Here is a 26,583-nt window from a genome sequence, read left to right as displayed (position 1 = left end):
CGGGCTGTTTTCACGACATTTTCGAGGCAAAGAAAACCGGGAACATCTCGATGTGACCAATTACGAACGAGCATTGGAAATGGTCGCCGAACGATCGCAAGATGGATAGTCTCTGCTTCTCTCGCGCGTTCCCGGCTCGAATGCGATTTGTCAATTCTCCTGAATCCAACAATTCGAAGTCGAATTTAACTCCGTCCGGCGATTGTTGTTATCCCTTATCACTCGGCTCGATTCGTGTTGTTTGAACATGAGCGCGTCGTAATCGGTTGTCGTTAGATTAAATTATACGCGTGGGCGGCCCGTGTGTTTCTTCGTTTAATATTTAATTAGATCGCATATGGAAAGTAACGTCAAGGCCAATTGACAACGACATCGACGGGAAAATAACTAGGCATTCTTTGTGAGTAGAGAAATGTCAACGTGTACCACGTCAACGTGTACAGTGCGTTATGCACGCGAGTTTCGGTAAAAAGAATTTTTCTGAAGAAAAAGCGTTGTTTCGCACTAAGCTGGTTGGTTTTATTCAACGCATCGCGTCTTTTAACGTTTCTCCGCCAGATATTCGCGAAAACTTTAATTTATCTAATTTATTTATCCGTAAAATTGTCCGAGACGACGTGCCGTGACGGATTGTCAATGTGTGACTCTGTTGTATATAAATAAGCATGTGCAATTAAAAAATTGTGTCAATCTTTTTTTCTGACTTTTACTTTCTCACCGGTATCTTATCATGTATTATTGGAATTAACCTTGCGCGTGTGTGTCTGTGCAAATAATATTGTGAACTGTTACTTGGTCACGATCTTGCTTTTGCTCCCACACATTGTGTGCCTTTCTCTAACTTTTATTTAAAAAAAAAAAAAACTAAACACTTAGCTTTGTGTAGATTTTTCTTTTGTTTATTCCTCCGACTTTTTATTTCGACTCCACTTATTGCCCAATTACAATTGAAATTACTTCAAAATATTTTAGGAAATTGTAACGTATGTTTTACAGTTTTAGGAAAAATGTAGGTGATAAAAAAAAATATATGCGACTTTATTTGACAAAAGAAAGTAGTAAAGACTTATGAAAAAAAGAAGACTCGAATAAAACCTCACAAACATGAACAAGCCTATACAAAGTGAGTACATCACAATATACATATAAGTTACGTGTGTTATTCTGTTTAATTACAGATGACAGTTTCAAAAAATTCACATTACAGAAAATGCACAGTTACTGAAATATGCGAGCTTAGTCACTCTCACGGCTCAAAATGCTGCGGTCAGTCTCAGCATGCGATACTCGCGGACCAGAGCGGGAGATATGTTCCTTTCTTCCACTGGTACGCGTTTGCATGGATATTAGATAAAAAATTAGATAAAAAGATATCCATATTTACAATATTTTCTCTCCTGTTCCAGCCGTCGTGATGGCCGAATTGGTCAAACTTTTCATCTGCCTGGGGGCGGTGTATTACGAAGAGGGAGGTTTCAGAAAATTTTACGAAGCACTACACGCGACAATCGTGAAGCAGCCTATCGATACACTGAAAGTCTGTGTGCCATCGCTTTTGTACATCATACAGAATAATTTACTCTACGTTTCGGCGTCCAACTTGGACGCCGCCACGCATCAGGTATTGTCAAAGCGCACGCGATAAAATCGTAAAACGCGTATGACGCGACATCTTTCCAGGTTACATATCAATTGAAAATCCTGACCACGGCCTTCTTCGCTGTCGCGATATTGCGCAAGTCTCTTCGTACCACTCAGTGGAGCGCTCTGGTGCTTCTGGTGATCGGAGTGGTCCTCGTGCAACTGGCGCAGAACACAACGGCGCCGTTACCCTCCGGCATCCAGCAGAGTCACTGGCTGGGTTTCTCCGCCGCTCTGACCGCTTGCTTGCTGTCTGGTTTCGCGGGGGTCTACTTCGAGAAGATACTGAAAGGATCCGACGTTTCCGTGTGGATGCGAAACGTTCAACTGAGTCTGCTCTCTATTCCGTTCGGTCTGGGCACGTGTTTCCTGCACGACGGCGAGACCATAAGAAAACAGGGCTTCTTCTTCGGCTACGATTCGTTTATCGTTTTCTTGGTGTTCCTGCAAGCAGGCGGCGGATTGATCGTAGCCATGGTGGTCAAGTTCGCCGATAACATACTCAAAGGTTTCGCGACGTCCATGGCCATCATCGTGTCCTGTTTGGCTTCTATCTCTCTGTTCAGCTTCGACCCGTCGTTCCAGTTCGTTCTGGGCGCGTTCCTCGTGATCTGTTCGATCTTTCTGTACGGTCATCAGCCGAAAACCGTGTCCCACGATAAACACACGTCCGCCGAGAAAGTCTGATACAGTAGGATCCGCTTAAGGGCAACAAAATCGAACGCGGGTCGTTGCAGAAGAGCGAAGAACGAACTCGGTTCGTCTTCTAAAAAATACAATGAAGAGTGAACGAACGACTTCCTTCCGCGAAGAAATGAGGAAGTAGTTCTCCGTAGAGCAGTCAAGCGAAGGTAACTCGGTTGTCCTTAAGCAGGTCCTACTGTAGCGATAACAAAAATATACAGGATACGTTTCTCCATTGTAATAGTCGATTCCTCGACAAGATTTCCTCAAAGCCGTTGATCACTTCAAGTTGGCGACACGTCACTTGCGAAAGAGCTCAGTATACATATATAAAATTAGAACTAATTAAAAAAAAACGTTAGTGTTAACGGATGTAATTAAAGGAGAGAGATAGATATTGCATTTAAACGCAGGTCAGATAAATGTTATTTGCCTGAAGAAAGAAATAACTTATTTTAAAAACCCAGTTGTAAGGTTTTCTATTTGTAAAGCGTACAAAAAATTGTTAAATTGCACGAGAAAGAATTACGCGAGATTTTAATTCAATATCTTGAAACTTCGATGCGATCGAAGTTTTGAATCGTCTCTTGGAGGGGGGCGAACATGAGATCAAACTGACGACAAGAAATAAGAGGCGTTAAGAAGAGAAATTAATCATAGAGAGAAATTAAATAAGTACAGCGAAGCGACGCACACACTCACAATTCCATCTATTTATTATCGAGAAGTGCGACATTGATTTTATTTTTACACAACGGTAACTTCTTGACGTATTAATAGGCCAGTTGTAAGTTGTCACACTCGTATATATATATATATATATATATATAATATATATTGTGTACTTAATCTAAGTAGATTTTAATAAACGTTTTACGAAGGACTGTGTTCTCGAAGCTTTTCGTATTTACGCGCCAATTTCCGCGGGACGCTCACGTGACCGCGCGCGCAAGCATCGTCGGATGCGAGCGGTGGGAGCGCTCGTCCAACGGATTTTTCCCATGATCCCGAACGTCACGGTTCGTTACGGGGCGCTCGCGTGAGTGAGAACGCGAAACTGTCTTTGTCTTCCCGTACGCATAAATACGCACGGCGATCATGAGCGAGTCACAGTCGAAGAAAACGAAGATCATGAGTTCCCTGAGCCAGCTGAAGGACCTCACCACGGTGGTCGCCGACACCGGCGACTTCGAAGGTAAAGCCGAATTTCGAATCCCCGGTGTCAGAGATAAAGACGCAGACAAACGTCGTGTCGCGCGCGCGCGCGCGCGACGTGGCGGGGCGGCGGGAACCTTGCATCGCTTGCACTTTTTCGAACGAACACGTGATCCGTCGAACGATAGGCCGATTATGAAATCGCGATTGTTTTCCATTCTCGCGAGTTTTTATCAAAGTTTTCATTTTCGTCAAAAGGAACAATAAAGTCGTAATGACACGTTTTTGCGCATCTGTTGAGAATTCAAATTTGAACTTTGTAGCTCGAAAAATCACAAATGGATTTTTTTCGATTTCAAATTTTCACGGTAACGTGATAAATATACCACAAAAGTATATACCAAACATGTTATCGGGAAGTTGGAAGTTTTTTCCCTGACAAAGTTTAAAACGTCGGCGCGATAACGTTACGAGAGTTTAATATATTCTTTGAATTTAAAATTCTTATTGATTTGTTTGCGTCAAATCGCGTTTGCAAGCGATCGCGCGAGATAGTCAAAAAAGTCGAGCGATTTCGCGAAGATTTATTCATTGAAATTGATAAAACGATTTTATCTGAGCGAGTGACAAATAGCCCATGACCTTTTGTTTTTACTAAAGATAGTGACCTTCAAGAGTAGAATGTATCGTTGCACAGTCAGTAGAATTTATTTTTCCGACAAAGCTTAGTTAGTTAGTTAGTTAGTTTATTATACCTTCCTGCCTACCGGCTTTGAAGGGGACTTGGTTACATTTCTTACAATTTTCTTACAATTTACTATTTACATATATCTTATCCTATTACATATCTCATTTTTGCGAACACCTGTTATTTTTATTACCCTTCCTGCTCTGTCTAGACTCTTCTCTCCTTCTCCTTTCTATCCTACTCTTTAGAATATATCGTCACTCCCTACGTATAATCCCGTAACTCCAAAACGCAAATTTTAGGGGAGAGCAGTTTAAAAGTTTGAAGCTTTATACAGTTTCCCTAGTTAAGGGATCTTTCGGTTTTAAATTTTTACCTTACTTATGAATATTTTTTTTTAATACTTGGTGACCACAAAGAACATGACTTTCTGAGTGTCACTATGCAATAAACTGAAAATCCCATATGTGACACTTATGTAATTATACGTAGGGAGTGACGATATACTCTACCACATACAACATACATACATACAAAGTATCTCAGCTTTGGTTTGTTTTGATTTACCCTATCTTGTCTTGCACGCACTCCCTCTTCTATTCCTCCTTCGTAAACCTATTTCCTATATCCTCTATTACCTATATTACATATATTACATCAACTTAGATTATTTTCTTCCCTTATGCGTTCCTGGTCTGAGTCTTCTTTCTTGATTCTTAGATTTCCTTCCTCGTCCTCCTTCCTTACATGTAATATATCTTCTTCCTAACCTGTTTCTACTATCTTCCAGCGGCTTTCTTTCCATTCTTTCTTTATTCCTGCCCTTAAACCTCCCCTTGCTCTTCCTTTGCTTCTTGCCTTTATAGCGTGCCTCGATTTTGCTTTCCTCTGATTTCTTTCCTTAGTTTCCTCTTCTTGTCCTCCTTCTAGTTCTCCTCCTCTCTAACCTCCTTATCCTCCAGCTTCTTGACTTCTTCCTCTCTCCGTTTTCCTGCCTCCATTTCTCTCTGTATATCTCTCCATTGTCTCCAATTTCCTTTTCTCCTTCTTTCCTCTTTTTCTTTGCCGGAAATAATACTTTTTATTTTGTTTATCTCCCTTACGCTTAACCTATCCTATCCACGCTTCTTTCCGACGCAGAACCTACGTAACTGTTCGTACTTCTGCCTACTGCACTCGCTGCTCTTGCTACGTTTTTCCCGCACCTTTCCTCTNTCTCCGATAGCCAGTATCCCTCTCTCTCTTCTTCTCTTTCCTTCATTTCTTTGGCTACTTTACCTACTTCTTCCATCCTTTCTTCCAATATCCTTATCCTGATTTCCCATATTTACTCGTCTCCTTTCCTCCTATCGGGAATTCTTTCCTGCCTCCGCACCTTTTGCCGCCATAACCTCTTATCTCCCGCCTTCCTTTCCTTCCTGTTTTCTCTTCCCTCTTCTATCCGATCACCTTGCCTTCATTTCTCCTCCTATTTCTTTGACTTCCACGTCTATTTCTACTACTTTCATTAACTTTCCTATTCTCTTTGTCTAGCTAAATCTCTATTATATCGCACGTTCTCACAACCATGTATGTGCTCACGCACGCCACCTAACCAAGTCCTTCCGACAAAGTTTATGCAATTTAAATTTTGTGTATCTTAAATAAATAATAATAATAATTAAAAAATCAAATTTTTCCGGTAGTAGTCGCCGCAGACATTTCGAATTACATCATTAGAATTCAAGATGGCTGCATCGAGTTGCTATGAATAAAAGCAATTGTAAATACTGTGAATAACAGACTGTCGATTCACATTAACAATGTAATATTTCGCACATATTGCAGCTATGGAACAGTTTAACCCGACGGATGCGACAACGAATCCGTCATTGATTCTGGCTGCGGCGAATCAAAAGAAATATTCTCAACTGATTGGAAAAGCTGCCGAGATCGGCAAGAAGGCTGCCTCGTAAGTATTCAAATATAGTAATTGTTGATTTGTTCAATTTAATTTATTTTAATATTAAAATAATTAAATTAATTGTGTGTGTTAATTAACGTAACAATTGCTTTTTAGTACTTTGGCCGAGCAAGTTTCGGAGGCCTACGACATCTGTTGTGTTGTGTTCGGAAAGGAAATCTTGAATGTAATTCCCGGAAGAGTTTCCACCGAGATAGACGCCAGATTGTCCTTCAACAAAGAAGCCAGCATCGAAAAGGCGAAGAGACTGATTGCTCTGTACGAGGGGCTCGGAGTGAGCAAGGAACGCGTCCTGATCAAGCTCGCGTCAACGTGGGAGGGCATTCAAGCGGCAAAGTAAGCCGGAAGCAAGATCGAGATGTACATTTTCGATCAACAAACGTGCACCGATCGTTCTAAAACGACCACCTATCGGTTTTTTTTTTTTTTTTTTCAGGGAGTTGGAAGAGAAATATGGAATTCACTGCAATCTGACGTTGCTGTTCTCCTTCACGCAGGCTGTCGCTTGCGCGGAGGCCGGAGTCACTCTCATTTCGCCGTTCGTCGGCAGAATCCTCGATTGGTGAGCGTTTTAAAAAAATTCACTTACAAAATTTATAAAAAAAAAAAAAAAAAAAAAAATTTAAAAAAAAAAAAAAAAAAAAAAAACTGTATATAAGAATAGAAAATCTTGCTCAGGTACGTAGCGAACACGGACAAAAAGTCTTACGAAGGGAAAGAAGATCCGGGTGTTGTTTCCGTTACAAAAATTTACAATTATTACAAAAAGTTTGGTTATAAAACGGTCGTGATGGGTGCTTCGTTCAGGAATGTCGGCAAGTGTCTAAAAAAGTTTACCTCTAATTTAGATTTTATTTAATTTGTATAAAATTATACGTAATTAATGTGAATATTTCTACTTAATTAACAAACAGATGAAATCAAGGAACTCGCTGGCTGCGATTTGCTCACTATAAGTCCTAAATTATTGGAGGAATTGGAAAAGAGCAACGAGCCCGTTCACAAGGTTCTGAGCGTGGAGTCGGCGAAGAAGAGCGATCTTCAGAAGATCAGTTTGAACGAGGCCGAGTTCAGGTGGCTTCTGAACGAGGACCAGATGGCGACCGAGAAGCTGAGCGAGGGCATTCGCAAGTTCGCCGTGGACGTGCGAAAACTCGAGAAGCTGCTGCAGGAGAGGATTCAGGGTTAACAAAAGAATCTTTTTTAGCGCCTGACGTCAAAACTCGCAAGGGAGCATAATATATCGAATATACAAATACATTTCTGTTTTATATATTAAAATACAATTAACTACTACTACTTGCGGTACCTGCGTGCAAAATGGAAAAGGAATATACGGTTGATATAAAAACAAAAAGGTATATATATTTTTACAATTTATGTATTTTGAAAATGTATATAACAAATGTGATTCTTGTGTGAGTTTTGTGACGGAAAATTTTACTTGTTTCCATTATTTCGATCTCCGATTCCACACACGCACCTCGTAATTCCCTACAACGTGAATAACGGTTTATTTATGTGCGATGATTTAGTTCAAACGTGTATGACGCGACCGTCAAAGCTACTTCTTCGAATTTTACTTCGTTGTGGTGCGCGAGCAACACACGTGTGTGTTTTACCCTATTAAATCCATAAATTTTACCACCGTGTCGAGAATTTCTATTTCGAAAAGTCGGAGGTTATTCCAGAGAGATCCGGGATTGTTTTGCAAACAATTTATATTCTCCGTAATATTTTCTTCTCTCGCATCTGGAAACGCGCGATTTGTCGCGGGAAGATCCGCGTGAAAATAATCGACGGAGCGGTCGAAGAAAAAAAGTCGTCCGATCTGATGTGTCGATCATCATTTAATATCCTCTAAAGCGCTCATTGAGAGCATTTTTTTTTTCGGTCGCGTTTTACGAGCGATCTTCGATGCACGACGCGTTTTGAAGCGACGAAACTGGTGATAGTAGTAGTAGTAGTAATAGTAGTAGAAGAGCTTAACGCATATCTACCGCCGCTGTTTTCGAGTTTTACGATTACGACCCGGCCGTCTATGTTACCACATGGCTCGCCGGTAGTTCCGGTCGAGGAATTACATACTCGCTGTATGTAATTCGGCATCCTGTTCCTCTCCCTCTCTCTTCTTCCTCTCCAAAGAGAGAGATATATCTCTCAACCCTTCTCGGGACGCCGAAAATAGCGTCTATCATCCTCGTATCTTAACGCAGTGAAAATTATCTCATTTCTAGAGACTGTGAGACGTCGATTGAATTTCACGTTGCAAATTCGATTTTGAGACAAGCAATATATTCTTGTACGCTTTGATGAAAAAGCGCTCGCGGCGTTGAAAAGAAAGATTTTATTTACACAAATCGATTACAATAGAGCATCAAAGAGCAAGTTGTTCTCGTGGAAAATGTTGATTCGCGCGACACAGAAAAGCAACTTCGAAACGTCACAATTAGTTTTCTCTGGAGGATCTTCTTTAAAATATTTTTTGTTTTTGAGTAGGTTCAATTTAAAAAAAAAAAAAAATTATTTTTCAAATGTATTGATATTGTGATTTATTAGCGAAACTTTGAGAAAATTCTGTAATCATAATTCGTGGCGACAACGGCCACAGTTTACAAATAAATGCTGGTAGTATTTCATGGGGTTGTCGGCACAATGGTCGCAGTTGTCGCGCGCTTCGTCGTTGTATTTATTTTATATATTTCAACAGTCGCGTAAAACTTTTTTATATTGTTTGCAAACTCTCGACGTTCTCTTCGCGGGTGTTGTTTCTTCGTCACATTGGGGGTAAGGAGGGAAGATAAGGTTCTCTACATCTTTCGGAATGCGTTGTACAATTGACGACCGAGTCGCGGCGACGGTGTCCAGGGTAGTCGACGTCCCAGACGCGGTGAGAAGGTCGGCGGCTCGTCCTCGATAATCTCGTTCCGTTCGTCTATCGCTGCGTCTTCGTACGAGAACAGATCCTCGTTCAATTCTCGTCCCGTTCGCGGTGTGGGATGGAAGTTCTTCCGTCTCTTCTCGGGGGTATCTGAAAATCGTCGGTTATATTTCTCGATAAAATTTGCAACAGCGAGAAAGAAAGAAACGTGACATTGGATCTTGAAGTTTACCGATTTTCGAAACGCGCGAGTCGCTTCGAGAACACCCGGGAGTCTCTTCCTTACCCGGAATCATGACGACGGCCATGCGCGTGTCCTTAAGAACGTTCGCCAGGGCCATGATGTCCGAGCTCGTTTCCTGTTTCGGATCGGATCTGCGTCGTCTTCCGAGACGCGGACCGAACCACATGCCGCCGACCTCGGTGCGCTTTTCGCATTTACCCTCACACGAGACCAAGTTGTTTTCCGGCGATCTGCCGTCGTTTTCCCTCGATTCTGCGAAGAGATCGAAAAACGAGTTTTGAATTAAGTTTTTGATGAGCAGACAAAAAAATTGAAACGATCCCACGCGCAACGAGAGACAACTTTGTCCACGATGACTTTGAAAGAAAATTTAATAGAAGAAACAAACTTATTTAATATAAAAGAAAAAGAAAATTGTGACTCGAACAACGTGCAAACAAATTTTTAATCGACCTTGTTTGCGCTCGCTTGTCGAAAACTTATTTTTTTTTATATCGAGGATTTATTTATTACCGTATTCGCCGGAAGCTTGAGACGCCAAGCAGAGCAGCAGCGTAAGGACGCAGAAGGTGGTTGCGCGGTTTGCAAGATTGTCGGTGACGACGATCATCTTCTCGGTGACGACGGCGTTGTTTCTTCGAGATCTTCTGACCGAACAATGTCGACACGGTGGTGCTCGTCCCGAGGTTTTATAGGGATGACGCGGAATTGCGCCGTTGCAGAGCGACGGTTAGTGATTTTTTTTTTGCTCTCTCACTCTCGTTGTTCTCGCCTTTTTTCCGCACCAGCGGGGACAATCTCAATCGCTCCGTACAGAAAACAATTTGTCTTTATTTGAGGCGAGACCGACTGTCCTACATACGCAATGAGAGAGAGAGAGAGAAAGAGAGAGACTCGCGGATCCAGGGTTTCAAAGGTCCTGGAATAACACCCACGTATACGGGGTTTCTATCTTTGGGATATAAACGTCGGCGGTTTTCATTAATTTCCTCGCCGTCAATGAACAAATCGGATTTCTTTGCGCAAAAATAAAAAAAAACGCAAATAAATAATTTACGATTCTCTTACACTTTTTTAATTAGCACATAATTCTTAAAACCTATTTTTTAATACTTGTACACGCATGTGTTTAAACTATAAAATAATCAGAGAAGTAGAATATACGTTACACGCGCTTTATAAATTTCAGAAAAAAGAAAATTTGTTGTACATGTGTTTGCTCGGGGCGAATGGAAGATCGATCGAGCGGTGCGCGAGCAATCGGATCTTCGCTTCATATTTCGGTGAATTAACAACGCGCGATATTATTTTATAACAAATCCTGTTTTTTTTTTTTTCTCGCGTATTTTTCATACCCCACGCGGCGCGACAAATCGGGGCCGCCTGGTGTCTGACTGAACGAACGATTAGTCCTTGGATTTAACTTGTCGATCGTCGACTTAATTCGGAGGATCAGTGAGAGTCCGCGCGAGATTCCTTCCTCGAACGTACGTTCCGTATAAAAGCGTCGATTTGATCGCGCGAACCCGACATTATTGTACAATATCTTGTCGCGCTTTCCGCAATGTAATGTCGAACTCCGCATTCGATTATTAGTTTTTTTTTTTTTTATTCAACATTGAAAATACACGCTTGAATAAAAAAATTCTCAGAAATACGAAACACTTTATCTCGTCCGGTTTCGATCTGCGTATATTGCATGTGTATGTGTGTGTGACCTAAGACACACACACACTCTCTACATATTACACAAAATTTATGTATAATTTCTCTATCAAGACTATGTACATCGTTTGTTCTAGAAAACAAAAACAAACATACGAAACAATGCGGTTGTATGTTCCCGCTTCTGTATTTTTCTTTTTTTTTTTTTTTTGCTTCGCACGCACACATGTATCACGTGTACGTGCGCACAGTGAAACACGGTCTCGAGACGTGCAATTAGGGCGGGAGGAGGGAGACGATGGCTCTCTCCGCACATGGACGTCGTGGTTTTTTCAGTGAGATCTAAGTGGGCGAAGTCGCGCTCGCTCTCTATACGTGCGCGCACGTCGTACTTTTAATACTTGTCAAAGCAAACAAACGCTCGGTTCATGCTTTTTTTTCCATATATAACGATTTGTATTCGGGGTGGAACGCCGATGTTAAGAGAAGCACTTGCATCCGCGCCGAATGCGCGTCACATCAAAAATCTTCCCACGTCTGACGACACGACGATTCCTCGACGACGACGCGCGTCGTCGCGAAAAATCCTCTCGACGTGGTTGAAATATCCAATCGAATTAAAAGATAATTGATTGAAACGTAAACAAAGGAGATAAACGCAAAAAGCTATCGCTGCGGGGGATCTTTGAGAGAAGTTAATCGTGAATTATTTTCACAAAATGGGTTTCGGACAGATTGCGGTGCGGATGATCGCAGGGGGACGATAAGGCGGTCGCGGGACTTTCTCTAGAAATGAGATAAATCTTTGTGACGAATTTGTGTCGGGGTTATTGGCGCGCACACATCTGGCGCGTTCGATTTCAAATCAAGTATCGCGATTTCGCATACAAGTTCTTACGTTCGTATTTTGGTTTGTTTTCAGATTTCTTCGTTCGAAATGGATGATCGCGCGCGAATAGGAAAATCAAAAGTCTCACACGCGCGCAGGCACGCGCTCTACACGCCGACCGACGAATAGGTGCGAAAGAGGGCGGGGAAGGTGCGCGCGGATCTCGGCATCGCGCTTTGTAAACTCTCTTGCACTGACGAAGCCCAGAACACCTCCCCAAGCTGATATAAACACTCGCGCGGTACCCGCCAAGAGAACTTGGCTATTCTCGGTAGGCCAGGAGACGCGCCACGTTGTTCGCGTTGCACACGTGAAAACGAGCAGCCGACGAGAGAAGTCGCGCGCCACGACGAGAGAAGTCGCGTCGCGACGAGAGAAGAGAAAGTATAGCGTCACGCGTTGATCGGCGAGATTCATGTTCAGGTGACTGTTTTTTAAAAATCTCAATTAGAGACTCTCGTTTTATTCGGACGGGAAGATTGGATTTAAACGGAAATGTTGCGGCACATCCTCGCGCGATTGTAATTATTTGTACTCGAATAACGAGATCGTTTGTAAAGATCTCAGAATTCTCGAGATACATCGAGAGTCCGAATAAATATATAATAATAGATTTGTGCGTTCCCCTACGCGTTCGATTTAATTTGGTGTGGCAACACACGCGAGAACACACACAATTCCCCGCTGCGAAATGGAGCGTACTTGCAGAGAATTGTTATCTGTGTGTGTGCAGAGAGAGAGATCAGAATTCTCTCTCTCTCTCTGAAGACACGGAACGTCGACGAGGCGCCAGAAAAAAGAAAGCAAGATTGCAATTTTTGCGCGCCGAACGTGTTTGCGAGATACTTGAGATACTTACCTACCCCCCCTTCTTGTGTGACAAACGATTTTCAATTCTTTCGTCTTCTCGAGTCTTCTCGCTTTAATTTCATTAAATTGGATCGAAACGTAACTCAGTATATAAAGCAGCGTCTCGCTTCAATCAGATTTGTTTTTAATTGTTTGAATTCCGTTGAACATTTCGATCTGTTCGGCGGGTGACTTGAATTATATTTCGGTGTTGAAATTTAACACGCGAGATTTATCAAAATTGAATGAATTTGTAAAAATTAAACCCCGATGCGAGAGATATCAACAATCGGACGAGATTCCGATTACTTACGCTTTGTAATCGCGTGACGCAAAGACAAATTTCTTATTCTTCGCCCCCTCCCGTGATTGAAGTGATCATTCGAGCGCGAGATGCAGGTTGATTGACAGCGCGTAAGTTGGCGCGTAGGCGTCATCCGATGATCGTTTGTCTTGGCGACGTTCAGATGGGCGATCCATGATTTAATGGACGAACGTGGACGAAAGAATTGCGGGGCCTCGGAGCAACGAAATACGAGGTCCCGTATAAGCCCGTCGTATAGGAATCCCGTCTGAAATGTTTACGGCCGCGGCAACAGCGACGCGCGCGACTATTAACATTCTCAGAGTCACGGATGTGTGTGTGTGTGTGTGTGTGTGTATGTGTGTATGTGTGCGCGCACGTACGCCCGCGTCGTAATATAGTGCCACTCGTTGCGATAAACAAACGGCTCGTCAATCGCCTCGGGTAATATCGATCCCCCGGGGATCCTTCGCGATCACTCTGCGTACAATACACAAACGCAACAATGTCGTCGTCGTCGTCGTCGTCGACGTTGTCGCGACATTGATGAGACGCCACTTCGAAACCAGCCGGATCGCAAATATTTAGTCTCGCAGTTCCTGGTGGCAAGAGCGAAATATTAATTGCCGCCAGTGGAAAGCGACGATTCAATCAAGAGATTCAATCGAACGAACAAAGTTTCGACGAGACGCAAATTGCAACATCAGATAACAATCGAGTTTTAAACTACGAACTTGGAAAAAGATCGCGAAACAATTTTGTTCGATGTCTCGGTTTTGTCAAATTTAACATCGGCACAACAATCTCTCGCGACGCAATAACAAACTCGAAGATTAGCAAGACGAATGAGTCGGATGTTGATTAAACAGACTCGACACGATACTCGGTGCGTGTAGGGACAGATAGAAGTTAATCTTCTCGGGATATATATACATATATGTTATATATTGGCTGCATGTAAGTATTATAGGCGCGCGCTACACAGAATCAAGCACTGGCGCCAGAGTATCCACGAAATCCGAGACCGAAACCGCTCCGTACAATGGATTCTACGTCGTCTTCTAATGGGCCAGCTGAGGAAAAAAAAAAAGGTAAAGCTAGACAAGTTGAACTTGTCAAGTTCTCGCGCGCTATATTTATATACTTCCTCTTTTGGAAATTTTAAAACGACGTCAGAGATATTTTGACTCGTGCTTTGGTTTGACACTTGTGATTTTTCTCCCCCGATGTTTAAACAAAGAATAAAATTTTTTTCCAAAGATTCTGCGAACAGAAGAGTCAAGAGAGATTGTTGGTTTATCAGCAGAGGGTGAGAAAAAAATGAGACGTGTGAAAATTGTTAATTACTTGTATTGCGCTAGCGACACTTTATACACAGTTCTGGACCGATACTTTATACAAAAAAACTTTACAAAGATTCTTAGTCTAATCGAGACGACGCGCGCCGAGACGACGTCCACCCTTTTGGGGATGAGGCGAGATATTCTTTGGCTCAGAGTAGAAGAAATCGACTTCTACGTACGATACAATCGATGAAAACGCGCTCTATATACAAACGGGTCTGTTAGTTTTTTTTTTTTTTTTTTTCTTTACATCGCAATCCTTGCGCCAGGCCGCGATTTCTCAACGTTCTTTCTTTCTTTAAAAAAATCGAATGTTTCTTTCTCAAACGAGATACATTTTTTTTTTCACGAGATCTTTTCGAATTCGTCATCGTCACGCGAGAATTGTTTGAAAGACGGCGTCGGTCGTAAAAAAATCGCGGCCCGTCGCCTTTTTCTCCTCTCCGACGGCGAGAGAAGCGTCGGGACGCGAGAAAAAAAAAACGCGTCACGTTTCGTGCGCGCGATATTTTTCGTGAAATATCACGGATATGTTTTGACACGGGGTAGTGTGTCTCTCTGCGTCGTTGCTTTATTGCATCTGGCCGGTCGGCGGCGATTCCTGCTTCAATTCGAGGGCCCACATGTGCTGCGGCCAGCCTGTTCGTCCTTTACTCTTGGTCGGTTCCTCGTGGCCGAGATTCGGGCCGGATTGCAAACACGACTCGGTCTACGAAGAAACAGAAACACACTCGATGACAAACGTCTCCATAAAAAGCAAAAAAAATCAATCTTCCTACGCCGAAAGTCGTCTTTGAAAGTCGATTCTTTTCGTCTTCTCAGTTCGACGGAAGAAGACGAATTTTCGGAGATCTCTCCCCCCCCAAAAAAAAAACGGATTTTTGACAATTACCGAGAGTGCAGCTTTGATAATTGAGAGAGAAAGGCGATTGATGATCGACCGCGAGTGAAAATTACGGCGACCTTTAACGAAAGGTGACCGGGGCGGGAAATCTTCTACGTGGGTGGCGAACGATCGCGGAAAATAAAGATAATTCCACAAAACACAGGTTTAGAGAATATTTTTCGAACGCCGTGATCAGAAACTAACGAGTGGGCGGAAAACCAATAGACGTTCCCGTTAATTTTCTTTGTTTTTCCCTTTAGTCGCGTTTTCCGCTGTATCTTTTCAGAGCAACGACCCGAAAACTTTACCGAAACGTTCGAGATAGGTTTTGTTTGTAGTTTCGTGCGAGATGAGTTTTTCTGAAAGGAAGGACAAACTTTTTTTATATTCGCCAAGATCGTTAATTGCGGTAAAAAGCGGAATATCTTTTTATTATATAAACAGTGATATTAATATTATGTTTATTATTTATTATCGTTATGTTGTTGCGACGTTATGTTGTTGCGTGTGTTCAATTGACCATAAATCAATTCGTTCGCGAGTCGTCGGAATTTTTGTAATTAATGATCGCGTGAGAATTTCGAGCACGACTCGTCTTTAACAAATCCCGAGGCACGTTGATGGCTTTAAGGTCGAGTTCTCAGGCCGACGATCAACGTAGGCCCAATTAAAGAGGCGAATATTTACGTTAGGGCGACGTTGATAAAAGTGTGTTTCAAGAGAGATTCAGAAAAGCCCGAACGATTCGTTCCGAAGTACTTTTGCGTCCGAAACGATTTTCTGATCCGTGCGCGAACAGCTTTCGAGGAGCTTTTTTTAGAAAAAAAACTTCGTCGAAATGTTCTTTCGAGTAAAAACTGATTTTCTCGATACGAGAATTATTTTATCGCGGTATTAAAATATTGTTTCGAATTAAATATTGTAACGTCGTAAGATAATTTTATGATCGCGCGGGATCGCGTCACCAAAATCGAGAGCTCACCTGATTCGGTTGAGTCGCTCTGTTCCTCCTGCCGTTGGAGAGAATCTCGGCGCGGAAAGTCTGCGGCTCTTCCCCCTCGTCGCTCTCGAGAACGGCCATCAGGTATCCGATGTACGACGCCGCCAACCTCAGGGTCTTGATCTTGGACAGTTTGGTGTCGGACGGGACGTTCGGGATGCAATCTCTCAGATCGGCGAAGGCGTTGTTTATGCTCTGCGTGCGACGGCGTTCCTTTTTGTTCGCGGTGTTTCGCCTCTTCGGTCTGACCGTGACGCCACCGCCCTCGTGAACAATCCCCTGCGGATGGAGATGCTGCTGAAGGGTGCCGACCGTCACGCCGCCGACGATCTGCTGGCCGATCTGATGACCGCTCGCGAACTCGTGTCGATGACCAGGCGGATGGTGATGGTGCGAATGGTGGTGATGATGATGGGGTGACGTTTCCTGCTGTCCTTGCGGATACTGCAAGGTGGCGTAATGCTGACCGGCCGAGGGGTGCACGTACGGCGGTTGTAGAGAAGAGTAGCTCGGCTCCTGGACGCCGATCTCCTCGATCAGGGGTGGCGTCGACGCCGTGGGACTACCCGCCCCCGAGCTGCCCCCCGATATACCGGAATCCGCGCCCCCGTAGTACGGCGATTGGCTGTCGGCGTCGGGCAATGAGCCAAACGGCGGTCCTGCCGAGAAATTAGGGTTCGCCTTTTTTTATGCGATCGATAGCTGCGTCGAGACTTGAGAATCGATTAAAGGCGTAGAATAATTTTAGTAGATTCGCTCTCGCGTTTAATTATTTTTGTTGTTTAATTATCGCGTTTGGTTTGCGAAGTAGAGAAGAATAAATTTTCGAAATCATTCGGACAAAATCGTTTAATTTCGATTGGAATATGTTTTCACATTGCAATGATGCAACAAACGATACGATCGATTTGATCGTAATTCAGATTGCGATAATTGTTGCTCTTTATAAATTACGATTGTGAATTTTGAAAAAGTTATTTTACAGAAATAAATTGTTCATTAAAAATAGAAATGGAATATTTTGACTTAACGTGGTCAGTGTGACCACGTCAGTGTGACCACAATGTTGGACTATTAAAAGAATCATTTGCATAAAGCACATAACGCAAAATGTGTATTTTCTTGCACGAGAAATTCTCACGTGCGTGCAATGTAATATTCATGAACTTCTCGCGATGTAATTACTTTGTACAAGTTTGTCGTTTTATTAATCGTTTCATTTTTTATATATCTTTTCTCTCTCTCTCTCTCTCTTTTTATTCATTAAATATATGAAACTCATTAGTTCGTACGCTTCTCTTTCGTCACTCGATAATTGCAAGTTATTCGCCGTGCGTGAATTGACGAAAGGAATGTGTGATAAAAGAGAAGCGAAAATTAGGTCGATCTCCTGAGCGTGCAAACTGGAAAATCAAGTTTTACTTGTGCGGAATATTTTTTCCATGTAAAATAGATCATTTCATTAAGCGTGCGTTACCGCGCATTAAAAATAGCATAAATATTCTGACTGCTTTGCTGCAATCTGTTGAATAAAATTATGACAACGATCTTGACCGAAACGAAAAAAAAAAAAAAAAAACGATATTTTGCAAGTACGCGAGAGAGAACAGTTTGGCGCGTACGGAAAAATTAGCACATTAGTTGAAGAAACGGTTAAAAATTTTATCCAAGTTAATTCTTTGGAAATTAATTAAAACCGATCAGCGATTTCGATTTCCGGTTTTCGATTCTACACTCACCGTAGGGGAGCTGAGTGACATAATTATATGGCTGATGCCACTGCGGATAACATTCCGTCTGGGCCTCGTATCCGCCGAACATGATGTGTCCCTATATTGTAATCCTTCAATTTTTGTCGCAACTCGTCACTGATTNTTTTTTTTTTTTTTTTTTTTTTTTGCACAAAATCGCGCGCTCACCTCGATATCCCGATTTGAACTTGTCGTCGACTTCGTCTTTAATATTTTTTAATCATTACATAAAATTCGGAGCTGTTTTATTTCCGCATTGATTGTAATATTTTACATTTCTCTCATTCGCGTACGACAGATGTTATCCAGAATTTTTGTCCCTCTTTTGTGGGACAAAACTGGTTTCGTTTAACGTTTTATGTTATACTTTGTCCCAAGTGTGTCCTCCACTCGAGTCTCGCCTCGCGGAAGACAAAGTCCACCGTTAATCCGATTATTAATTTTTTTTCTTTTTTTTTACATCGGTTAGATCTCTCTGTATCTTATAAGATCATCGTACGTTTCGATACTTTTCTCGATCGCGAAGTTCTCTTCCACTCGAATCTCCGCGGAACGAAGGAAGCTCATGCGACACGTGCGATATTGTTTGCCATTTCGACTTGTGCGGTCGAATCTTTTCGTTTCTCGCGAACTTTTTACGCGGACTGTGTCACCCGCGATTCCGCACCTCGACCGGGGAACGAAGCGCGATCCGGAGATTCCGCTCTTACTATCTCAACGCGGTCTCGGACGTCAAAGTGACACTGAGTTCAGTCCAAAGTGAGAAAGCGGAATTCGGTGCGGTACCCCGATCTCTCTGCTCTCCCCCCTTCCCTCGATGCGGTTTCGTCGTCGTCGTCGTCGTCGTCGTCGTCATCGTGCTGCTCGTTGCCGTCGTCGCCTCGACGTCGGTTGGCGGTAGCCGCGGCGGTCGCGAGGCGAACACGAGTGGGTGTTTCCGGAGGGGGCTCTCTTTCATGACTCCGACCCTATAAACGGGCGGAGCCCTGATTGGTCTACGCCCCTGGTGTTTGCGGGGGGACCCCGGAGATTCAATTAGTAAATTGAGGGAGCTCGCGCCGTCGACGGCGAAGTGGGGTCATATGATTTAGGGTATGACATGCCCGGAGGAAGCCGCCGTTCCTTCCTTCCCCCGGTGGCTCGATTCGCGAGATATCGCCATCGCGGTCGTCGCGCGCTCTCGTCTTTTTTCCGATTCGAATCGAGCGCTCACAGACGCGCGTCCGCCGCGCACATACGCAACACGAACACGGTGTAACATCGCAATATTAGCCGTGAGATATCGGGGGTTCGCGAATTACATAGAAACGAAGACGCGCGAAGTGCGCGAAGGTTTCGCTCTGTCGCGTTCACGGAAAATTTACTCGAGAGAGTTTCGAATAGTGTGCGAATTTTCTCTCGAGAAAAATAACTTTCGAGTCAAATGTGTTTCTTTGAGGCGAATAATCGGATTTCTTTCTAGGTAGAATTACGTTATTGAAAATACTTTGCATAACAGAAAATAGTTTTTTAAACTTATTATTTCAATGCGTGTATAGTTTCAAAATAACGTCTTTTTTATTTTCACGACGCGGTCGGCATTTTTGTTGTCCCGGTCTGGTTTGCGCGCGCGTTAAAAAATTTTTATATTTTAATTCCAACGACGTTTAGTAATTACATCGGGTTGTCATGTAAACGCGCAAGAAAAAAAAAGACGCAGTGGATCAACCTACTTTTACGATGACACGCTACTTTTTCCAGATGACGGAACGAGACGTACGAGCCTCGTAATATCCGCCGCGAGATGTATCGAAGAGAGAAAAAAACTTTCCCTCGCGCGCTCGACGCCCGAGTTTTCTCGGTTTAAAAACGAAACATCCGACGCCGAAGTCGGAGGGAAACGTCTCCGGAAGACGCTCGGTGGTCCCGCGGGACTTTTCAACCCTCTAACAACCTGTTCGCGTATAAATAATAAGTCTTGGCACTTGTTTCTTGCGTTTTAACGAGAGTTATGGTTGCGACAATTATTCAATCGGGAAACAACATCCGGTTGTTGTGTACGAAATAAATTTTTTAGATGAATGTGTGATTAAGATATTCAATTGTTTTAATTAAATTGTAAGTAATTTATTTCTAAAAAATTTGAATTTTTTATGTGAGTTTTCTGTGACTGTTCGCGCGCGCGATGTATTTGTGACGCGAGATCGAAGCAATTTATGGCACAAGTGAATAAAAAACCACGTGAATGCATTAATCCGCGATAAGGGCGCGGGCGTCTGGCTCTATTCCCGAGAGAAACCAGACGCCAGTGTGTGTATGCGTGCAATAGTCAAATAATTATTTTCCATCCAGTTATCTAATCGTGAACTAGATTCGTCAATTTGTTTTTTTATCACTAAGTGGACTGTTACAAATAACTGACGGATTTAAAAAAAAAACCCGAGAGTAGATTGGAAATTTTTCGAAAAATCCATCGGTATTTTTTTTTTTTCAACATTCCTTCGCGTCTGATAATCGTCGCACTTTCGGTTTTCTTCTCCGGTCTCTGGCAGATAGTCTTTTCTGGAGAAAAGTGATCGGTCAAGTGGCCGGCTTCCAGTTCGCCGGCAAAAGCCGCAGGAGCTTCTTGACAGAATCGGTGATGGTTTCGTCAAAGAGAAATGCCGCGATTAAAAGAAGCACTTATAAAGACGAGTAAATTTTTTTTTTTTTACTTTGATGCCACCGCTCCTTTACTTCGTGAACCACTTATTTAGTACCGAGAGATAGGGGCGTTTTCGAGGAGCGACGATTATTCGCCGTCAGCGTTCGAACAGAAATAACTGTTCGATTTCGAATCAGATCGATTTGGTTCGGACGTTCGTCGCAATTTTCAAACAATTTATTTCATAATTTATTTTTGTATTTTTTCAATTTTACGCAATTTGATTATCGATTTTCAAAAACTTCGAGTAAATTCTAGAGAATTTAATTAGTTCATTGATACACAAACCGCAGAATCGAAACGAATCATCGTCGTGTCTCGAGTCGTCCCCCCTCTCGTAGCCCTCGTTCGGCCAACAGGCAGCCCTTCGCACCAAGGGTTGGGCAGGGAATGAACCAACCAGGAGTCACCGCCTTACGGTGAACGATGTGCGCAGGACGTGCTGGCGAGAAGGAAAGAGCGAGATAATAACGCACGATATAATAAAGGGTCTTTCTTTCCCCCTCTCTTTCCGCCCTCGCACGCCTGGCAGCTCGTCGCGATATCTATTAAGTAATAATCGTGATAGCAGGGGATGGAGGAGTGCACGGTGATCTGGCGCAGGAAGAATCATCTCGTCCTGCGCGAGAACATCCCCCTTCGACTTCCTGCACGACCCTTTATCTTTAGGTCCCGTATGTCACTTCGATATCTGCAGTGGCCCATCGGGACGCGCGTTTCGACGTCCTCGATGCGATATAATAATTAGCTCAGATTATTTGATGAAATTAACAAGCAAAACAAAAATATTTTTAATATAAAAGTTTAATTTTTGATAAAAATCGAGTTTGTGTGGGTTTATACAATTTTGTTTCTTTCGAAGAGAAGACTTAATTGTTATTGTAGTTTAGTTATTGTAATATTTTTTTGTTAACATGTGTGTGTGTGTAAAATTCAAATTTGATCTTTTTACGCGCATTTCTTGAATTTTGCTCGCCGCAATTCATTTTGACGCAAAGTGAAATTGTTTTAATCGCATTAATTGCGAAATTGATTTCGGGATGTTTTTATGCGCGAAACTTGAGTCGTAAACCTCTCGGGGTGATCCGTTGTGGCGGCGTATGTCTGCTATGCTCGACTCGACGGGGGTGCAACTGACGTCGGGAATAGAGAAGGGGAGATATGGCGGTAGGAATACAGCCGCTCGCGCGTTTGCGGTGGTGAAACGCAATCCAGAACACCTTCTAATCGCCTCTAATCGCTTCTGCCCCGCGCGCGGCTGTGGGAAACCGCAGGACACCCCCGAGTGCACTCGAGCCCTTTTCGGTCGCCGAAACACTCGAAGTCTCATTTTGGAAAATGAGACCGAATCGAACGCCGCTCTTGATGATATACTCCGGAAAGATCCTTTCGATGTAAGTCCGTCCTGTACAAACGCACGTTTTAAAATTTCGATTTTTGTGACAAATATTCCAGCAATATATGTTTTGCAAACTGAGAAAAAATTAAAAATTAGGTCACACACGATTGTTTTTTTTATTTCAAAAGTAAAAAAAATGTGCGCGAGCGAATTAATAAACTTGGCGAAGCGTGTCGGCGGGGCAGAGAATGTTGTTTAGAATTAGGATATACAAAGGACGCGTGCCGGTCTCGTGTCCCGGAGATTTCCGGGGCGCGCGCGCATCGAACGTCGACGCGTTCACTAATTATTATTTCCGTCGTTAAGTAGGCCATTTCTTTCGGAAAAGAGCGGCGAAAACGTAAACGTAGGGAGTATACGGCAGTGTTCTGCGCTTTATCGTGTTGCACGGCCTGCGGAATTTATTTATTTTCCCGCCGATGACACGTGGTTCCTCTTTTCGTTTATTCTCCTCGTTTCTTTTTTCCGGCGCACCTCATCCGAATCACCAAAATTCTCCGTATTTCGGGAAAAATGAAAAAAAAGAAACGAGCGCTGCAAATTATTCGGACACATTAATTATTCGTGCTTGTTACTTTCCATGCTGGTTCATTTTAAGAGAAGAAAGTGTCCGCGATATCTCCATAATCGTGATTTTAGGAAAAAACTCTTACGTGCAGAATTGTCTTGTTTTTTTTTTTTTTTATTTTTAACGTTACTTATATTTTATTTTATTTTGTTATTACTGCGACATTATCTTAAATATTTGTCTCTAATTTTTACACCGAAAACAGCTTATTCTCGTTAAAATAATTAAATAAAACGAAAAAACTTTATTTGTAAGTAAAGTTTTGCAATTGCTCGACAAACTTCTGACGATTTTGATAGAAATTTAATTTTGTTAGACGTTATCTCGAGATACGCGACTTCTTTGAATGTTGACCGCAAAAAGATTCGATACGGATTAGAGAATTAATCTTTCAGCGAGCGGCGAAAAAGTTAAAAACGACAAACGCGGTAAGGTTCTTGGTGGAAAAGGGAGAGATAGAGCGGAAAAGGAGCGTGTGCGGCGGTGACGGGTGAAAAATGAGAGAGAGAGAGAGAGAGAGAGAGAGAGAGAGAGAGAGAAGGAGAGAGAAATTCAGAGGGGCCATGTGGTGTTTCACGAGAGATATCAAATCATACTACGTACACGCCATGCCGCCCCCTAAATATAGTTTATTGCGTTACCGAGTATTAATGGAGCTTCTATAGAAGCGACAAAGACGGCATATCCGAACGCGCGAATGTAACTCTTCCGACTCGGAAAACCGAAAATAGTGATCATCTCCGCGCACCCGAAGGCGATCCAATTTCGAAGACAGACTGTGTGCGTGTCTTGGGAAATTAATTTTTTTAAATATAAAAAGGCAACAATGTTTTTTTGTTGCGCGAAAAAAATATTTTCTATTCCATCACTTAATTAATTTAAATCTAAATAAAAGATTAATTTGGATTTAATTGTTGCCGCTAGATTTTTTTTTTAATCTCACGAAGAAAAAATTATTATCGAAAAATGACGCTTCAATGTTGTAAGTTCTTCTTCGAAATTTCCGAGATTGAAATGACACGTCAAATCGAGTATCTGATTTGTCACCGAAATTAATAACCGGTCGTTATTGTCTAGTTTAACAAGCCTTGGATGTGCCATCTGCAAAATCGCGTGGCACGAACGCGAACGACCACGCGTGTGTGGTCCACCGTGTCTTCGGCTCCTTCTAATTTCTCCGGTGTAAACAGCGATCTGTCGTCCGCCTGATACTTTTCCCGGATACTTTGTCCCCCCGCCCCCCTTCTTTCTGAAAGACGCGCGCGTTCCGGAGTATCATAATTAAATAGTGATTGCGGCCGTCTGCGGGCGCTATTAAACGGAACTCGAGGTCCCGCGACGGAAGTTAACGAAAAAAGAAGCGGTTAAGAGGGCGCGTCCGTGGAGAACGTGGGTGGCTTCTGCGACGCGGAGTTTCGGAGAAATTCGAGGTTGAGAAAATCGAATTTCTGACGAAGAAATTTGAGATCATTTTAATAACAATAACGCATGTGTGTGGAAATTCGAGGACGCTTTTGTTACTTCCGGCCGAAGGACTTTGTTAAATATCGACGCGGTGCGATCTTCTTCTTCGTTCCGGATTTCGGAACATCCTTGTGTTTTGGAGGCGGAGGCCATCGCCGGAAAATCCAAACACACCCGACTTTTGGTACACGTGTCTTCTGTATATCATATATAAGCGTCCGCCGCGGTCGTTAAGACGGGCCTAGTTCCTCCTTCAAATTTGCTTACTATATCCTGTCACGAGGTTCATTCATGCCTAGACGCGTCTCAAAAGACTCGAGCGCGACGTTGAAATTGCAGACCGCAAATAAAAAACAATCCGCTTATAGATTAATTAATTAATATTGTTATTAATTAATAACACATGTGGTGGGACAGAAAGAGAGGAGAAACAGTTTTGTATATTTTTATAAAAAACTTTTCTAACGATGTATCGTCGAATAGCGGGATCGTCGTGGAGCAGATTGCTTTCCGCTGCTCGCGCCGGTCGTAAAGATCCGAGATTCATTTGCGAGATAAACTTCAGAGAAAGACGGACAGTGTTGATATCGCGAGTCAATATCTCTTTTCGAACAAAGTAGACGGGAAACGGAGAATAACGGCGGACTAATTTTATCACGTCACAAATCGAACGCGCGCGGTTTCGATCAAAAACGGGTCGGCGAACGGCACGGCGACGTGATGATTCAACGTTTTCCCCGAAGTGCAACAGACGCGGTTATCCTTTCGCGCGATATCAACAAGAGAAGACTGAACTACGTCGAATTTTTTACGAGTGCGATTCTAATTTCGGAATCCGACGTATGTCAGTTCTCGTTGCGTTCATTTGACGTGCGCGATCGGCGCCGTTCGCGCGTTCGCTCGCTCTCTCCCCTGCTGTACGGAAGAATATTTCGCGCAATGTACAAAAACGTCGTACGCGCTAATTAGCGGCGAAATGAACCGCAAGATAAAACGCGGCCAAAACCGAGAGCTGGAACTTTTACGGACTCGAAGTGCTCTCTGCCTTTTTCCCAGACCGGGTGATACTTGCGCAAAAAAAGCGACTTCTCGTCGCGATGGCAATGCGGCGGGTCGAATGAGAAAGTTGCGGAATAATAAACCAAAATAAAAAAAACACACGCGCAAACTTTGCGCTTGTCAACGCGCTCATCTCGATGTGATTTATTATTTTTACGAAACTCGCGAGATTTCTCAATAATCGCGTATAGCGCGCGCGAACAACCAATTATTTATCTACGCTGTCAGAATCGCGCGATGAGACGACATAATCGAAGAAGACGCTCGCGACGCGGATGAAAAGAAATATATATATATATCCCCAGTTAACGCCCTCGTTTCGTATTACTCGAGATCGCTCTGTACCGGTGGGCGTCGATCACTCGGATCCCTCACATCGTGTAACTCGACACCTATTTTTCTCCCTCCTCCCCTTCGCCGACCGATACGTGAAATATATCCCCCCTTCTTTGACTGAAGTTTTGTTCTTCTCCCGCGCGAGCGTATACCAAGTTGCGATGTAAAGTTTTTTTTTTTTATACGCATTTACATAGCGACCTTCCGTGTGACAGAAACATCTTTATGGCAGTCTATGAAAGTGTCGGCGTATTTAAAAATTTTCTAGAGATATATGTTTTCGATCAAACAGACTTCGCGTCGAAAAAACGTCTCCAGCTTCATTCTCGCGCTTCTTAAAAAAAAAAAAAAAAAAAAATATCACGTTTGTAGAATTTATTTTTCACAAGATATCGAAAGAGATGAGCGCGCGTTTATAAGGAAAATAAACGGGAAAAGATAACCGAGGAAAAGTGAGATATATGTGTGTCGCTGCGACGAATAAGTTTTTCCTGGCGCCAGTGCGGCATGGCTCGCTCATTGCCTGATCTCTCCTTCTTTTCTTTCGCCGCGTTCACGATTTACGAGTTCTCTTCGACATGTCCGAAATGGCGAGGAAGAAGCGAGGAGGACAATCGTTGACGTGGGTTGCCGAAAAGCCTCGTCCTCATGTGCAACCACTTGAGCGCGCCCCATTTTATTGGCGCCTCTCTTCGTATTTCACGCTTGCGCCGGGAGAGATTCTCGTTCCTCTCCTCCTCTTCTCGTTGTCCAGCCTTCGATTCTTTATGTCTGTTGTGTGACATTCCGAGTCTCTCTCTTCTCTCTGGTTGCGTTTGTTCACAAATTATTATTTATCAATCTCGTAGAGAATTTCAAAAAAAAAAAAATCGAACAATTGTGCGCAAAGATTTTAATTTATTTCAATTTTCGAAATTTGAAAAAAATCAAGTGTCGTTTTAAGTCGCGAGATAATTGCAATTACTTTTAATAAAGAAAAAAATTTATTCTTTTTTATAAAAAAAAAAAAAACCTTGACGACGAAAATTGGAGGACGGAAAAACTTGTCCACGTGCGCGCCAGATATCCTTCAACCAGGATGTATCCTTCTTGCACCGGCGTGCCAGTTGAAACGTGCTTTTGTAACTACAA

At 42.8% G+C, this 26,583-nt stretch overlaps 4 protein-coding genes across 9 annotated transcripts; 2 read left to right on the top strand and 2 right to left on the bottom strand.

The window, feature by feature from the left end:
- The first annotated feature begins 4 nt into the window (after nt 1–4).
- Nucleotides 5–3,178, top strand: LOC109851620 (UDP-galactose/UDP-N-acetylglucosamine transporter srf-3). 5 transcript variants are annotated; one of them, XM_020421867.1, is made up of 5 exons: nt 5–400; nt 997–1,123; nt 1,208–1,327; nt 1,407–1,621; nt 1,681–3,177. In XM_020421867.1, exons 2-5 carry the CDS (start codon nt 1,105–1,107, stop codon nt 2,326–2,328), a joined length of 1,002 nt encoding a protein of 333 aa, XP_020277456.1. In that variant the 5' UTR covers nt 5–400; nt 997–1,104; the 3' UTR covers nt 2,329–3,177. The 5 variants fall into 5 exon arrangements, with proteins under 5 accessions (XP_020277456.1, XP_020277458.1, XP_020277453.1 ...); XM_020421864.1 differs by lacking the exon at nt 5–400 and adding an exon at nt 414–512; XM_020421865.1 differs by lacking the exon at nt 5–400 and adding an exon at nt 420–638.
- Nucleotides 3,179–3,316: 138 nt separating this feature from the next.
- On the top strand, nt 3,317–7,569 carry LOC109864198 (probable transaldolase). Its single transcript, XM_020445187.1, has 6 exons — nt 3,317–3,520; nt 5,996–6,119; nt 6,228–6,467; nt 6,568–6,693; nt 6,810–6,946; nt 7,046–7,569. Exons 1-6 carry the CDS (start codon nt 3,424–3,426, stop codon nt 7,318–7,320), a joined length of 999 nt encoding a protein of 332 aa, XP_020300776.1. The 5' UTR covers nt 3,317–3,423; the 3' UTR covers nt 7,321–7,569.
- Nucleotides 7,570–8,439: 870 nt separating this feature from the next.
- On the bottom strand, nt 8,440–10,166 carry LOC109864256 (PBAN-type neuropeptides-like). Of its 2 annotated transcripts, none has more exons than XM_020445298.1 (3): nt 9,770–10,166; nt 9,245–9,508; nt 8,440–9,162 (listed from the first exon to the last, which is right to left on the bottom strand). In XM_020445298.1, exons 1-3 carry the CDS (start codon nt 9,864–9,866, stop codon nt 8,942–8,944), a joined length of 582 nt encoding a protein of 193 aa, XP_020300887.1. In that variant the 5' UTR covers nt 9,867–10,166; the 3' UTR covers nt 8,440–8,941. The 2 variants fall into 2 exon arrangements, with proteins under 2 accessions (XP_020300887.1, XP_020300888.1); XM_020445299.1 differs by having other exon boundaries at nt 8,443–9,162; nt 9,299–9,508; nt 9,770–10,163.
- A 4,131-nt stretch (nt 10,167–14,297) lies between these two features.
- On the bottom strand, nt 14,298–18,730 carry LOC109864212 (heart- and neural crest derivatives-expressed protein 1). The gene is made up of 3 exons (XM_020445213.1): nt 17,932–18,730; nt 16,175–16,851; nt 14,298–15,015 (listed from the first exon to the last, which is right to left on the bottom strand). The coding sequence occupies exons 1-3, from the start codon at nt 18,011–18,013 to the stop codon at nt 14,878–14,880; spliced, it is 897 nt and encodes a 298-aa protein (XP_020300802.1). The 5' UTR covers nt 18,014–18,730; the 3' UTR covers nt 14,298–14,877.
- Between the last annotated feature and the right edge of the window lie 7,853 nt (nt 18,731–26,583).

Source organism: Pseudomyrmex gracilis, unplaced genomic scaffold, assembly GCF_002006095.1.
Source record: "Pseudomyrmex gracilis isolate BER0280 unplaced genomic scaffold, ASM200609v1 scaffold_18, whole genome shotgun sequence".
NCBI classification, from domain to species: Eukaryota; Metazoa; Arthropoda; class Insecta; order Hymenoptera; family Formicidae; genus Pseudomyrmex; species Pseudomyrmex gracilis.
Note: the sequence above shows the minus strand (reverse complement) of the source record. Positions and strands in the feature narration are given on the sequence as shown.